General features: G+C 37.1%; 1 protein-coding gene across 9 annotated transcripts in view; it reads left to right on the top strand.

Moving 5' to 3' along the window:
• The window catches only part of lqf (epsin homolog lqf), a 255,684-nt gene that overhangs the window by 180,929 nt on the left and 59,021 nt on the right, over window positions 1–15,734 (top strand). For 8 of the 9 annotated variants that reach the window (XM_068228319.1, XM_067149807.2, XM_067149808.2 and 5 more), the window contains one exon: window positions 3,039–3,269. The exons of the other annotated variant lie outside the window; for it this stretch is intronic. In XM_068228319.1, the coding sequence (XP_068084420.1) occupies window positions 3,039–3,269 (231 nt within the window). The remainder of the gene's footprint in view (window positions 1–3,038; window positions 3,270–15,734) is intronic. 9 annotated transcript variants of the gene reach the window in all.

Genomic DNA, 15,734 nt, shown 5'->3' with positions numbered 1-15,734 from the left:
CTCCTTCAAGCGACTAGACCGCTTAATATGCATAGACGCTAGTGTTTGATTTGCATTGAGATTAATTTGTAGTACCATCAAATCAAGAACTTCCTCTGTTATGAACAGTCAGTAAAACTCATATGGTGTGGCTGTAGAAGTATCAGTTTGAAGATTTAGATGCTCCTGGTTTGTAAATGGAATATCTTTTTGTGCCCCTGCACAAGGACCGCAGGCATCATTGTTCATATGAGTGTCTACACCATTTGCAATCGCCTGAAACTCTATTGTGCTGCCGTATGGCGTCACACCAACTCTGATTTCAAGAACGGTGTGCCGCCATCGCAAATTTGAAGACCAGCGTGACGCCATATGGCGGCACGTGGCACCCAGCGTGTTAATAGTCCTACTGTTACAACTTTCCTATCTAACATTATTTTTAATGGCAAAAGTAGCTTCGTGATCACTTTCACCATCTATCACTTCAGTTTCTTTTTATTACTCATCTGGTTTTATCAGTAGAATATACTTCCCTCTAAGTTGGTTCCATCACTTTCTTCTTCTGCTGTCGTTTCCAGATTGACTCTTTCATCATTTGTTGGCCATGCTTTTTATAACTCGTGTTACTTTCCCATTTAACATTTGGTAAATTGAGATCAACTGCTGCAATCACGTTCCTGTTTATGTCGTTCCTTACATAGCAGTTTATATTGCCTTTAGTATAATTTTGCATCAGCATTACCCTTTTTGTACACCCCAAAAACATCAAGTTGCCTATTATCTTTAGATATTCGCCTTACTTCTAGAATTTTAGATATTAGCCTTACTTCTAGAATTTCACATTTCTCGTCTTTTATTTTTTCATACCTTACAATTTCTTTTCTTTTTTTGTTGCCAATATGGATACTCCCCTTCCTATGGAATATATTTTGTCTGTACAATAAACACTCTAGTTCAGAGAGAAAATTACTGTACCCATAATATAATTTCTTATCCATGATCCAACTCCTATTACAGTATAATAATTGAATCTATCCTGTCTGTATGATAAACACTCTAGTTCAGAGAGAACATTTCTGTACTCATAATATCATCTTATCCATGATCCAACTCCTTTTATAATATCTGGTATGTATGTATCTATTAAATTACTTAATTCTGTTCCTTTTCTTACAGTTTTCCCACAGTTTAACACCAACAACATTGTCATCCTTATTTGACTTCCACCATTTTGTACACTCGTTACCACTCCTTGGACCACCCCGTTTGCTGAATATACCTCCCTATAATCCTTCTTAACAAACATCCTGACTTGTACATACCACTGCAGTTCAAGTGAAGGCCTTCTGAGTGCTGAACTGCAGATCTCGCGTCCAGTTTCCCACATACCCTATTTAAATTTCCAATCATTTTCCACTCAGTATCCCTCCTACAGAATATCCCACTGATAATCTCTGTTCCCTTAAACTTTTTGTGCGCTGCATAACCAGATCCCACACATCCCCCACTATGGTGGTACTTATAATTGCTTACCTTACATTGTTGGAACCAGTGCGAAAAACTACCACCCCTCACCATCCTTCTTCCTTTCTACTTTCCTCAATGTCTGCCTTAACCTAGCTCCTGGATAACACACTATCCTGGTTCCCTTTCTTCTACTCGCATTTTCCACATGTCTGACATGGATTCCCCCATGACCAGAGCCTCAAACCTACCCACCTCATTATATCCCCTTCCCTGTTATAATTTACAGTAGTAATGCCTTCTGGTTCTTTTCTGAGCAGTGTGCAATATTTTAAATTTTTTTTTTTTCCTGCCTATAGATCCTACTTCCTCGTCCCTTCCATGTGTATCTAGATGTTTCTCTGTGTGATACTTAGGAAGACTTCATGTTTTTCTCTAAACTAGCTTTTGGCACATATGCCTCTGCTATTCTAATGGTCTCAATTGGAGACTTTAAAGACTTTAAATGTTAGGCTACATGTGTAAGAAAAGTTTTTATTATTCGATTTTAACATTAAAAGAGTCATCTTATATTTGGGCCAGTATGGTAAGAACTTCGATATAATGTTACACAAGGAGGAGAGTAACTTTATATAATCTTACTTAAGAGTAGTTTTCCAAGAAGGTTTTTTTACAGGATCGCAGGGTTTGAAAAAAATGCCATTTGTTCGAGGCGTAGAAAGATCTTTCGCCCCTACTTGCACCTGCGTGTATTTTGTAAATGGCAGAAGTGTAAAGTGTTGAATGTGAGGAAAGGAACGTTAAGGATGACACAAACACCCAGTCCCCAGGCCAGGTATATTAATCATTTACAATTAAAAACTCCTGACCCGGCCGGGGCCGCCGGTTGACAAGGTAGACACGTTGCCCCCGACACCGCAGAGCTGGACAGGATCACAGGTTAGGGAACCCCTTAAAGATGAATTGTTTGAAACTAAGTTAATGAGTGGGGAATTGGTAGCTCGACCAACCTTCAATGGGAGAGAAAATAACCTTCTAGGTAACAAGGTGGACAATCAATATGAATCTCGTATTGATATTTTGCTTCAGCAAAATAGAGAAATTCCATATAAAATGAAGTTCTGAAATAAGTAAGTTGGAACCAGTGTGAAAAACTACCACCCCTCACCAACCTTCTTCCCTTCTACTTTCCTAAACGTCTGCCTTAACCTAGTTCCCAAATAACGCACTACCCTGGTTCCCTTTCCTCTACTTGAATTTCCCACATGCCTAACAATGGATTCCCCCATGTGTTTATAAATCCAACAGCAAGGAGTAATAAACTTTGATAATATCTAGGTGTACTTCATCCTATCATTCTTGTTTCTGATATTTTTTTAACAAGGAAGATAAAACTGAGGCTGCAACACCTTATCTAATAAGATTGTACTGTCCCATATATGGAGAGTAGAATTTCCTCTCTGTCATAATGGTAGCAACTAGTCAACTATGAAGTTGCACTGAATGTAATATAATAAAAATGTGTATGAAACCCAGCTGTTATGTGATGTTTATGTGTGTGTTACGTGATGTACTCTTTGTGTATTGTCCATTAGTTCCTCCATCAGCCACAGTCGTCGACCCTTGGAGAGCTGTTTCTCCTCAACCACCACCCCCTATTGCTACTGCCCGTCAAGATCCGTGGTCACCCAGTACAAACACTGACCATTCTAGTCCTGTGAGTCCTGGAGGTGACTTGGATGAATTTGACATCATCAGCAATCGAGAACGTCCTTCGGCAGCTAATCATCATCTCATCAGCAATGCCAACACATTGAATAATAATGGTAGGACATTTTTGAGTGGTGTAGTTTGAACAGTATTTTCACTCTTGAAACTAAAAATTGAAAAAGATTGCTTTGGCTAGAACTTGGTATTATTATTGATAAGATATTCTCTACTTTGGCTATTGTATGATTCTTTTCCATTTGTAATTTTTGTGATTCTAAGTTTGTCTCATTGTGCATGTTGGGTATTGCAAAATGATCAAACTATATTGCAGATCACTGCATAGTTAGATGGTATTATGCTGCTGTTTGATTTCCCATGAATGTCACTGTAAAATTATTATTTTTTTATTTTTTCAAGTCCCATGTGTCTTATTGAGAATTTCTGACTTTACTAGTATTGGTTTGTTCCGTTTTTATCTCTCTCTCTCTCTTGCAGAGTGTAGGCAGGCCCTTGTAGAAGGGTGTAATGTATCAGATTAGCTCATTAGTTCCTCTCTTAAAGTTCATTTATAGTGTATGGGGCATGTGCTTCCATGTGTAAAATGTAGAACTTAAAACTAGTAAAATTATATTAAGACCAGGCATGCCCAAGCTGAAGTCAGCCTTGTGAGCAAGTAGCTCTTACCTGCAGATTTCCTCAGATGAAATCTAAAATGTGTTGTATTTTATTGATTTCCCATCCTTTATTAGTTAAAGATTTGATCCTGTAATTTATTGATTAGGATGAAAATAATTTCACTAGAAACTGAAGACATTTATTAAAATGACAATTCTATGAGGATTGTTAGAGTGTGAGGAAGGTACACAAGTTCTCCTATTGTCAGTCCTGTAAGGATGGTGGCTTCAGTAATATTGTCGTGCAACAGATTTTACCTGCAGCTTGGTCCTGTTACACACCTTGGATGGATTGAGTTTGCACAACATAATTGGAGTTCTTATTATTAATTTGTCAAAATGCTATTCCTTGGAACAAGTGAGCTTGATGTTCTGTGAGAGTCTTGTATGTTCTTTCTTGTGAGGACATTTTAGATTAATTTGATTTTACCTTAGGAATTTTTAATGACATATATTTCTTCAAATGTCCGGCTCCATGGCTAAATGGTTAGCATGCTGGCCTTTGGTCACAGGGGTCCCAGGTTCGATTCCCGGCAGGGTCAGGAATTTTAACCTTAATTGGTTAATTTCTCTGGCACGGGGACTGGGTGTGTGTGTCGTCTTCATCATCATTTCATCCTCATCACGACGCGCAGGTCGCCTACGAGTGTCAAATCAAAAGACCTGTACCTGGTGAACTGAACATGTCCTCGGACACTCCCGGCACTAAAAGCCATACGCCATTTCATTTCTTCAAATCTGTGCTTTAGAGAAGTCCGGCTCCATGGCTAAATGGTTCGCGTGCTGGCCTTTGGTCACAGGGGTCCCGGGTTCGATTCTCGGCAGGGTCGGGAATTTTAACCTTAATTGGTTAATTTCGCTGGCACGGGGACTGGGTGTATGTGTCGTCTTCATCATCACTTCATCCTCATCACAACGCGCAGGTTGCCTACGGGTGTCAAATCGAAAGACCTGCATCTGGCGAGCCGAACTTGTCCTCGGACACTCCCGGCACTAAAAGCCATACGCCATTTCATTTCATTTGTGCTTTAGAGAACAATGGGCTGAAGCAGTTGTCACATACCATGTGAAACCTACAGCAAATTAAGTTAATCTCTTGAATCACATAAATACCCTAACCCCATGGCTCTACAGCGCTGAAGGGCCTTGGCCTACCAAGCAACCGCTGCTCAGCCCAAAGGCCTGCAGATTACAAGGTGTCGTGTATAGCTCCTCAATTCTAATCACTTAGGCTTAGTGCACCTCAAACCAGCCCTCTAGGTAAAAATCCCTGACCTGGCTGGGAATCGAACCCGGGGCCTCTGGGTAAGAGGCAGGTACGCTACCCCCACACCATAGGGCCGGCCTTGAATCACATGCCAGGTCCAAATTACTGTTGACTTGGAAGTTGAAGCATCTGCTATAACCAATTTTCCCTTGAGTTGGTGTCATAATTCTAATGACATTCGTAGAGAATAAGTTCATGGAGTAGGTAGTTGTTTCCAATCAAGGATAAGATATTTTACCGAATGTTCCATATTGAATAGGCTATTTACCTTTATAACTTAAAAATTCCACAGCTTTTTGCACTCTTAAGGACTCCTTACATAAAAATACTTGATAAAGAAAATGGCCTATTACGTGCATTTTTGCCCAAGAATGAAGGAGAGCTGTAGATAGTTCAAGCTTTTGGTGTCAGAGTGAAACACTTTATACTCTTAGAGATAAGAGGTGTATTTTTTACTGCTCAGCTTCTTATAACACTGAAATGATTTGTTATATAATGCAAATCCTATAGACAGTGAAATGATACATAGCCCATGGCACTTTTATGATAAGAAAGATGACAGTGACAATTTAATCAAAATGCATCCAGTAAATTTTGAGATTAGCCCAGACAACAGTACAAACCTTTTATCTTTATAATAGTACTAGATTTAACCTTTTGAACTCCATTACCCTTAGTGTATGCTTCCTGCTCCACTCCTAATTAATTTCTGCACAATGAACAGCTGTAGGATGTGAAAAATGCAAAAGAATCTTAACACAAAATATAAGTATGTTACATGAATATATTTACAATTAGGTACACAAAATACATTAATCCTTGTAGGTTTTCACTGTGTGGTACTTTTCAAAACAGTTTTCTGGGTGGAGACCGGGTTTTCTCGAACATGTTTTGCAGTAATAAACTGTTTCCTTTCTACCACCTTTCTTGCTTCTGTTTGAACGAACAGCACAGTCTTTATATTGTTTTCCAGGCAGCTTGTTGATGATGTGCAGTTTACCATTCAACCGTTCTTCAACATCAGAAGTAGATTGTCTTCCTCGCTTTTGACTTTTGTTCCGTACTTCGCCAACCAACTCGCTGATCACCTGTTTTCGGAAGGTTTTGTGTGACGGAATCTCCATGCGATTCGTGGTGCATTAATCTTTATGGAGCAAAAAGCTGTTGACTATTGCCACTTCCAATAGCCAGAAGTACAATTTCCACCACCATTTCAAGCTTTTCACTACAAAAGCGTAGCTTGATGTGTAGTGGTCTGAGCGATCAACACGTATAGTCAACAATTGTTTGGTTTCTCTAATTGTTCTAATTGTTCAACACAGTTTTTCTTCTTTCTGACAATAACTGAGGTTGAATTGTTTCCATATGTTGAAAGCATCAGTACTGTGCGCTTGTCATGCCATCCCAGAACCATCATAGTGTCTGTGCGTAATCACTTGACTTCATGCTTCTTTAGGTGCAGATTTTTCTTCCAGATCCCATTTGGCAAGTGCTTACGATTCGGTTGAATTGTTCCAGTGATATAGATCTTTTGCTTCAGTAATTCATCAGCCAGAGTAACACCTGTATAGAGATGATCAGTGTAGACATGGTACCCAGACTGACCTGTTGCATTTGTAACATTAGCAACTAACTGAAGCATGTTTCTTTCTGTGAAAGCCAAGTCCGGTCGAATCAACGATTCTGTAGTTGCAGAACCGTAGTAAGGGATAAGACTACACACACATATCGATTTGTAGAAGCTGATATTACGTAAACTGATATTACTTAAAGTCTGAGTCCCCATTTAGTAGGCTTCTGCGGATTGTACATCTTGAATAACACACGACCTCTGAAAGACACTGTTGATTCATCAGCTGCTAGATATTTATGTGGTGTATAAATTTTTAATATTTTTGAAGATGAAAATTAGGAAAAATATAAGGGGTGTTATAGGCAAGTAAATGTGATGTGTATAAGAGAAGTGATAACTGTATGAAAGTATGTGTAGATAGAAGAATGGTTTTATAAAAGTTAGTTCTCTTCAGCATGATAATGGCCCAGTTTATTCAACCTCATTTGACATTTAACTGTATGTTTTTTTGCTAGTTGCTTTACGTTGCACCGACACAGATAGGTCTCATGGCGACGATGGGACAGGGAAGGGCTAGGAGTGGGAAGGAAGCGGCCGTGGCCTTAATTAAGGTTCAGCCCCAGCATTTGCCTGGTGTGAAAATGGGAAACCACGGAAAACCATTTTCTGGGCGCCGACAGTGGGGTTTGAACCTACTATCTCCCGAATACTGGATACTGGCCGCACTTAAGCGACTGCAGCTATCGATTAAATTCATTGTTTGTCCGTATTGAACCAAGATTACAACTTTTATTATAATTTGGATCCACCTTATTCAATACATAAAAACTGTTGTTTAGATGAAATTACAACATATATTTCAATCAGAATTAGTTTTGACGCCCTTTTTGCTTCGTCATCAGCTGATATAGGTTTTTGAAATCGGTTCAGAATAAATTAGATAACTTTCTTCCTGCTAAACAGAAAGTATTGGATAAAAAACTAGAAATGCTAAAGAAAGAATCATTTTCAAGCAAACCAGTCTTAGGGGCCAAACATTCTCCTAATAAAGATTTAATCAGGAGTTTTCATACACCATTAATCAACCTTTCCAAGACCATTTTGAATGAGAAAGAAATGCAAATTCTTTCTAAAGGCCCAAAACATAACTGGCCTAATTTCAATCTGGCCAAAAAGACCACAAAACTTGTGGTGGAATCGAAGGTTGCGATTGGTAAATTACCACATGAGGTGCAGGAGGAAGTTAGGTTAGATTTAGAAAGAAAGTTGCGGAATAGTTTAGTTACCAATAATAAAGATAATGCCGTTTATAGTTCCAAGGACATCAGTATTGATAAAAAGTGTATTATAGAACTTAAAAAGGTTAAAGATGAGGAGCTCATTATCACTAAAGCAGATAAGGGTAATGTGACGGTAATCATGCATAAGGAAGATTACATTCATAAGACTAAACAATTTTTCGATAATGAAAACTTTTTTTGATCAAGAAAGACCCAACGCAAACTCTACAATGCCAATTAAAACAAACATTAAAGAATACTTCCTTCCTCGTTACCCTAACAGCAGAAGCAAAAACTAGTAAATATGAACCCGGGCCTTCCAACAGCGAGAGCACTCCCCAAGATTCACAAGGCCCGGGTTTCCATTCGGCCCATAAAAAATTTTCAGACCCAGTCCTCTATACAAATTAGCTAAGTTCATTCAGAAATTCCTTAAACAACACTATAGATTTACGGCAAAGAAATCCATAAAGAACTCCATAGAACTGGTTAATAAATTAAGCAATTTTAAATTACAAGCTCGCCATACCTTACATTCATTTGATATCGTCAACATGTTTCCGAGTATTAGAACCAGTAAGTTGCTTCCTATTGTTTTTAAGAATCTAAGATCCTACTGTCAGCTAAGTGAACTTGAAATACAAGATTTCATGAAATTGGTTAAGTTACTTGTAAATAATAACTACTTCGTCTTCGACAAGGTCATTTATAAACAGGATGGGTTGGCAATGGGATCTCCGGCCTCGGGAATCTTGGCAGAGATTTATCTGGATTCTTGGGAAACATACATGATGGAGAACGACAGAGAATTTGACAACATTCTGTTTTGGTCTAGATTTGTGGACAATACATTAGTAATTTTAGACGAACATGTTGGGGACACAACGGCTACTCTAGATGTACTTAATAACATTGACCCACAGATTAAATTTACTTTGGAGTCAGAAAGTAATGAATCAATTAATTTTCTTGACTTAAAAATCAACAGATCGGATTCATCTTTTGCATATAGTATTTTTAGAAAGCCTACACAAATGGCAGTCACTATTAGACAAGACTCGGAACACCCACAGAGTCAAAAAAACTTACATACAATAGTTTAGTAGAACAGGCTTTTAGGATCCCCATGACAAAAGCTATTTTGAATAAAGAACTCAATAGCTCAATAGTTCAGTGGCTAAGGTTAATGGATTTAGTGAATGCTTTATTGAACGTATCATCAACAAGTTCCGGTACCGTTTACAAACCACTTTGCCCAAAGACCAACCTAATCAAAAGGCGTTCGCAATATTTGCTTATAATAAGGATATATGTAAGTTTACTAATATTGTCAAGAAACATAATGTCAAGGTTTTGTTTCGTACTGATAATAATAATAATAATAATAATAATAATAATAATAATAATAATAATAATAATAATAATACAGTTGTATTGCACAGTTCAGCCTCAGTTAATAGATTAAACCCTTATACCAAATCCGGTGTGTATAGATTTAAATGTAACGACTGTGGGTGCACATATCTAGGTCAAACAGGACGAAGTTTTAAAATTAGATACACGGAACATACCAATGCCATAAAATATAACAGATTCTCCGCGGTAGGCTAGCATGTACATGATCTAAAGCATAAATTCACATCTATAGAACAGGACATTGCTTAGGAAAAGGTAGTTTGCTGGATGTTACGGAGGGTTGCTATATACACCTGGATCAGTATTTTAATCTAAACCTTAATTTAAATGAAGTTTCTGAAAAATCAAATATTCTTTTTGATTTCCTTATTGAGTTTTTAAAAATGTACATATCCTGGTCAATAGGACTGTCACAGAGAGAAAATGGAGCTGATTACTTGCAGTCAATAGGACGGTGTTTCGTATTTTGCGTAATAGCTTTTTTTAGTTGCTTTTTACGACCACGCCCTCCGGAGCTCCAACAAGTTGCCGCTCCTCAGTTGCTCCTCCCACTTTCCCCTATTTCCCCCCTTCGGTCCCGACCAACCTTGGACACTTGATTACTAACACAACACTGCTCGCTAGGCTTCATTGTGCTTCGCATGGACAGCGATCTTTTGAGGTAAGTCACGTAAAAACGTTTACGTTATAAGACGTAATTTTATATATTGCTTCTTCAGTTAAGTGATAGTTTATTACATTCCTATTATTTCAGGTCCGCATTGAACTGGGAACGTTGTACTTGTTAACATCTTAAAGGACCGATTTCTCGTTTCCACGTCACTAGGATTGCTCCATTAAAGCGACTCTGAAGATTTTATTGAAGTATTTTAATACGATTCTACGTCACGTTTTAAGAAGTGTGTTAAATTAAGCTAATGTTTCTTCAAAACTATTTTATTTTTAAGTTCTTTTAAATCCACGTTATTTTATTAGTGAGCAAACCGGTTTACATATGTTTTCATCAATTTAAGGTTTAAGACTCGCAAGTCTCGGACTTGTAGAAAATATGGACTTTGAGACAGTATAATTGTAACACAGTTTTAGGTTGTTAATATGGTTTTAAATTGTGTTCAATTTGACGTAGATAAACAGCTGATGATGATGCAGAAAGGGCGTCGAAACTAGTTCTGATTGAAATATATGTTGTAATTTCATCTAAACAACAGTTTTTAGGTATTGAATAAGGTGGATCCAAATTATAATAAAAGTTGCAGCTATTGAGCTCTGTAAAACTGTATGTTAAAGTAACTTAATAGTGAACATAAGCAAATTAGCATTTAACCAACCTTGGTTAAGGACATTTCGCAACCGAAACAATTATGGACTGGATCATCAAGCTTTTCACCGAGTTCCGTCGGCATTTGAAAGCACAGTACCGGACATTGAGTATGTTGTGCTGATCTTCAGGAGCTAGCAATTCGCTTCAGTCAAGTGACTCGTCTTCGATTTCTACACTGTTTTGGACTTCATATTCATTAAATTATGTTGTGACTTTGTGCCTGATATTATATGCATGCTGGCTCACTTAACTGTTCACCTCTTCTTGTAAACATTTGGAGGCAGTGCCAAACTTCACGTGTGTTGTGCTACTATTCAGAAGATCCCGCCTTACTTCATATAAGTGACTGACTTTCTACTTCTTGTAGATTTTACGATTTAAATTCGCACAGTGCCAATCCCCATCATCTTATTTTGCCTCTTCAACTGTTTTTGTGAAAGACTCATTCTTTAATTTCTTGTTTTCCTATGCATTGTTTTTAGATTTTATTCGGCTGATAATTAAATAGAAATGTAACTCTACGTTTCTTATTTATTTGTATTGAATAGGTTGAACTACATTATTTGTTATTTCAATTTAATTGTGATACAGTTCAATACGGAACATCATGAAATGTTTATCTTTAACTGATAATATAGTACTTAATATTACTAAGGCTAAATGAACATACACCTGTTATTAAAACTTAATACTAACATTATGCATTTCTAAGAATTCAGAGATATTATAAAATTGATTTTTTATTAACCAATCATACATTTTTCTTTTAAAATTACTTAAAAAAAGGAGTGGACCATGCAGAATGTGGTAATTTATTAAATAATCTTAAAACAACTGATTTTATGTGAGTGAGCAGTTTTTGACAGCCTGTGAATTGGGATGTCAATGTCTGCTTTACCCCGAGTATCATGAAGGTGAATGTTTTCCCTAGTACTGTATTCATTTATGTTTTTTTAACATGTGTCAAGGATATATAAGTATACAAATTTATAATTGTCCGTATTTTAAGCTTAATGAAGAGAGGTCGACAATCGTCAATTGCACCAGCCGTACACATTGTTCGGACAACCTTATTCTGTATTAGAAGAATATTATATACATAAGAAGAATGCCCCATAATAACAGCCCATAAGTAATGTGTGACTGGAAGAGACCAAAATATGCCATCCTTAGGTAGTCACTGCTAACTAAATCCCTCAATTTCCATATCAAATAGGCTACTCATGATATTTTTTTTACAAACATGATTAACGTGTGCTTCCCAGTTCAATTTGGCGTCAATATGAAAACCCAAAAGTTAGACCAACTGACTTTCAATATCTTTGGATAATCCTAGTGTGAGAAATTGAGTTTTATCCTGATTGCACAACAGCCTATTGGATGAAAACCAATGCATTGCAGTTGCAAGAGCTTCATGTGACATCTGATGCAAACCTGAGATGCTCTGGTGTTTTGTAATTAACGTTGTATCGTCCATGTATGATATAAGAGCATGACATTTGACATTTTGTGGTAAATCATTGACTGCCAGAATGAATAAAAATGGACCGAGGACAGAGCCCTGTGGCACACCAGTTGTAACTTTCTTCAAAGTAGAATAATTATTTTTAATTGAGACAAACTGATATCTGTTATTTAAGTATGACTTAAGTATGTTCAGCAAGGGATATCCAACACTATACATCTCAAGTTTTGCAAGTAAAATTTCATGATTAATACAATCAAAAGCTTTACTTAGATCACATAATACCAAAGAGATCGCCTGCTTGTTTTCAAAAGCTGTTAATATCTGATTAACAATTTCAAAAACAGCAGTAGTAGTACATTTACCTTGTTGAAACCCAAACTGACAGTCGGATAGGAGATTGTAAGTTTCAAAATAGTTGCTAAGTTGATTGTACAAAAGTGATTCAAATATTTTAGAAATTATTGGAACAATCGAGACTGCACGATAGTTCTGAAGAAATTCTTTGTCTCCACTTTTAAATACTGGAATAACTTTAGAAATTTTAAGTAGATCAGGAAAAACTCCAAACTCTAAACACTGATTAAAAATAAAAGCTAGAGGTTGAGAAATTAAATGTATTATTCTTTTGATGATGAAATTAGATAACAATCCATACTCTTGGAGTTTGATAATTTTAAGCTAACTTTAATTACTTCATCAGATGTGATTTCAACCCAATGGAAAGTGTTTCGGCAGGGGGATTGATAGTGAAGAAAGTCACTCGCAGCTGTACCTGTTGCCTTAATTTGATCTCCGATTTCTTTTACAGAGTTTAAGAAATAATTATTCAGTTCTTCCAGATAGAGAAATGCGTCTTGAGTTCGAGTAGGGATATTTTCTTGTACTATAACATCCCATGCTGCCTTGCATTTGTTTGTTGCATTCTCAATATATTTTTCACAAGCTAAAGTTTTGGCATGAATAAGTTTTCTTTTATATAATTTTTTACAATTAAGATAAGCTTTATACACGCCATTCTGCTCGGTTCCTCCTTGACAAGAGTTTTTATAAATTCTGTACAGCAAAAGCATTCTTTATCTATACTGAGTCAATTCATCAGTATACCAGTTCACCTTCTTTCTTTTAAGTTTACCATTACAACTAATTTTTACCAGTGGTGAACATAAATGCCACAATTCAACCAATTTATCTAAAAGTTTCCAAATACAGTTTCAATATCATTTTCTCCCATTTCAGATTCAAATACAAAGCCCCAGTTAGTTTGTTTCAGATTTTTTATAAACATGTTAATACAGTATAATCATCACCCTGACTTTTCACCCACATCAGAACAGGTTTGTCACTGTAAATTATGTTTAGCTGGTTAAGATATAATGATATAAGCAAGGGGTCATGATTTGCGAAACCACCACCAACAAGTCTAAGTTCATACAAATATCTCGAAAAATTTACAATAATATTATCCAAGCATGCATTATTAAGTGTAGGTAGCTTGTTTGTGCAAGTTAAATTTAGAGTTCTTAGTAAATTCAGAGCTGTGTGCTTGCATCCGGGAGATAGTAGGTTCGAATCCCACTATCGGCAGCCCTGAAAATGGTTTTCCGTGGTTTCCCGTTTTCACACCAGGCAAATGCTGGGGCTGTACCTTAATTAAGGCCACGGCCGCTTCCTTCCAACTCCTAGGCTTTTCCTATCCCATCGTCGCCATAAGACCTATCTGTGTCGGTGCGACGTAAAGCCCCTAGCAAAAAAAAAAGTAAATTCAGAACATTTTTAGAAATCTGCTCATCTGAATATGCCATCTTTATGTTAAAATCCCCACAAACAGCAACTTTGGCCTTAAACTTCAAAATTTTTTCCATTACTAATTCAAAATTCTTAGGAAATACATAAGCATTGGCATTTGGAGATCTATACAAACTAACAATTATCAAATTCTGATCAACCAGCTTCACACAACTAATTTCTCCCTCTAATTTCACACAATATTGACGTACATCAATTTTTACAAATTTTAAACACTCTCTAACTAAAATCCCAGCTCCCCCATTTTTCTTTTTACTTGTACAAAACATATCCGCAATAGTATATCCACGGGGCACAAAATATTCTACTTGATTTTCAGAAAGCCAATGCTCCGATACACAAATCACATCAACTTTCTCGGTTTGGCGAAAGTGTTCTAATTCTAACAACTTATTTCTAATGCATTGTGTATTCACTTGCAATAAATTGAGAGATTTAACCTTGCTGTCCTTCTTTTGAATGCCATTTACCTCTCGGCAACTACTTTCTGTATCACTCATTATTGGTGGAGATTTCTGACCTGAAGTTTCATATACTGGTATTTTATGAATAGGAGAATAACATACCTCAGTTTGGCTATTTACTAAACTATCTGTGATAATGGTTTGATGTGGTGACTCATCGGATTCGGTCACAGCTGCTAATTTTGGTTTACATGGCCTCTTAAAATTCATAACATTTTCTAGTTGACTGAGCCAGCCTGAAGAACAGCTGGCTCTTTCTACTAGTTTTCCTGGTGGGTATTACAACCTCAGAGAGTTGCATTTTTCAAACTACATATATTATGATTAACAAAATTGTGAACAACATTAGCAATCTTTCGTTTACCTGAATTGTTTAGATGGAGGCTATGTTTTGTATAATAGTGTCTCTCAAAAATGCTGCATTCAATAACCTGAGTATTCTGAAAATGTTTACAAATTTTAACAGTATCTGTATTGACCTTGTCTACTTCAGTGTTCACACACGAGTCTCTACTCAAATCATGCCTATGTGGCACGTTCACTACAAAGACGTTAGTGTTAGTCAGCTTCCCTAGTGTATATTTAAGTTGTGACCTTACATTCTTGGCATCGTCGTGAGCTACGTCGCTCGTCCCACCGATAATAAGCACTGCATCGCCGCTCCCGAAGTTCCTAGTTGCTTCTTCTACGTTTTCCAGGACATTGCTGATAGAAGTTCGTGGATATATTTCTCCGGTTGCTGCTATATTCTCGTCGTTTATCAATCCCGCAATTCACCTTCCTTGGCTATCACCAAACACAGCTACCTTTGCTGATTAGGACTAACTGGGTCTTGATTCTGAAATCTAGGCCTAAATTTTAACCTCGGCATGGCAACGGATCGCGATGATTTGGTTTGGAAATTCTAAGTTCCCATGGAGGGAATTAGATTCTTTTCCACCAATAGAGCATATCAAAAATCAGATCAAAAATTAGATGGATGGCTTGTCCGGCATTTGCTCTATTAACCAGCGTTTCGTCTTAGGTCTGACACTAGACTCTTCAGAGTGGGATGTGTCAGACCCTACCCACTGACGCTGGGGTGTATGCAGGTGAACTTATCAGAAGCTTATTTATGAAGCACAGTCTGACAACTGCATACGGGAGATAAAACTCCACAATGGAATTGCTAGGCGGGCAGTATTTCCATTGTGGAGTTTTATCTCCCGTATGCAGTTGTCAGACTGTGCTTCATAAATAAGCTTCTGATAAGTTCACCTGCATACACCCCAGCGTCAGTGGGTAGGGTCTAACACATCCCACTCTGAAGAGT

This window comes from Anabrus simplex, chromosome 6, assembly GCF_040414725.1.
Source record: "Anabrus simplex isolate iqAnaSimp1 chromosome 6, ASM4041472v1, whole genome shotgun sequence".
Lineage (NCBI taxonomy): Eukaryota > Metazoa > Arthropoda > Insecta > Orthoptera > Tettigoniidae > Anabrus > Anabrus simplex.
Note: the sequence above shows the minus strand (reverse complement) of the source record. Positions and strands in the feature narration are given on the sequence as shown.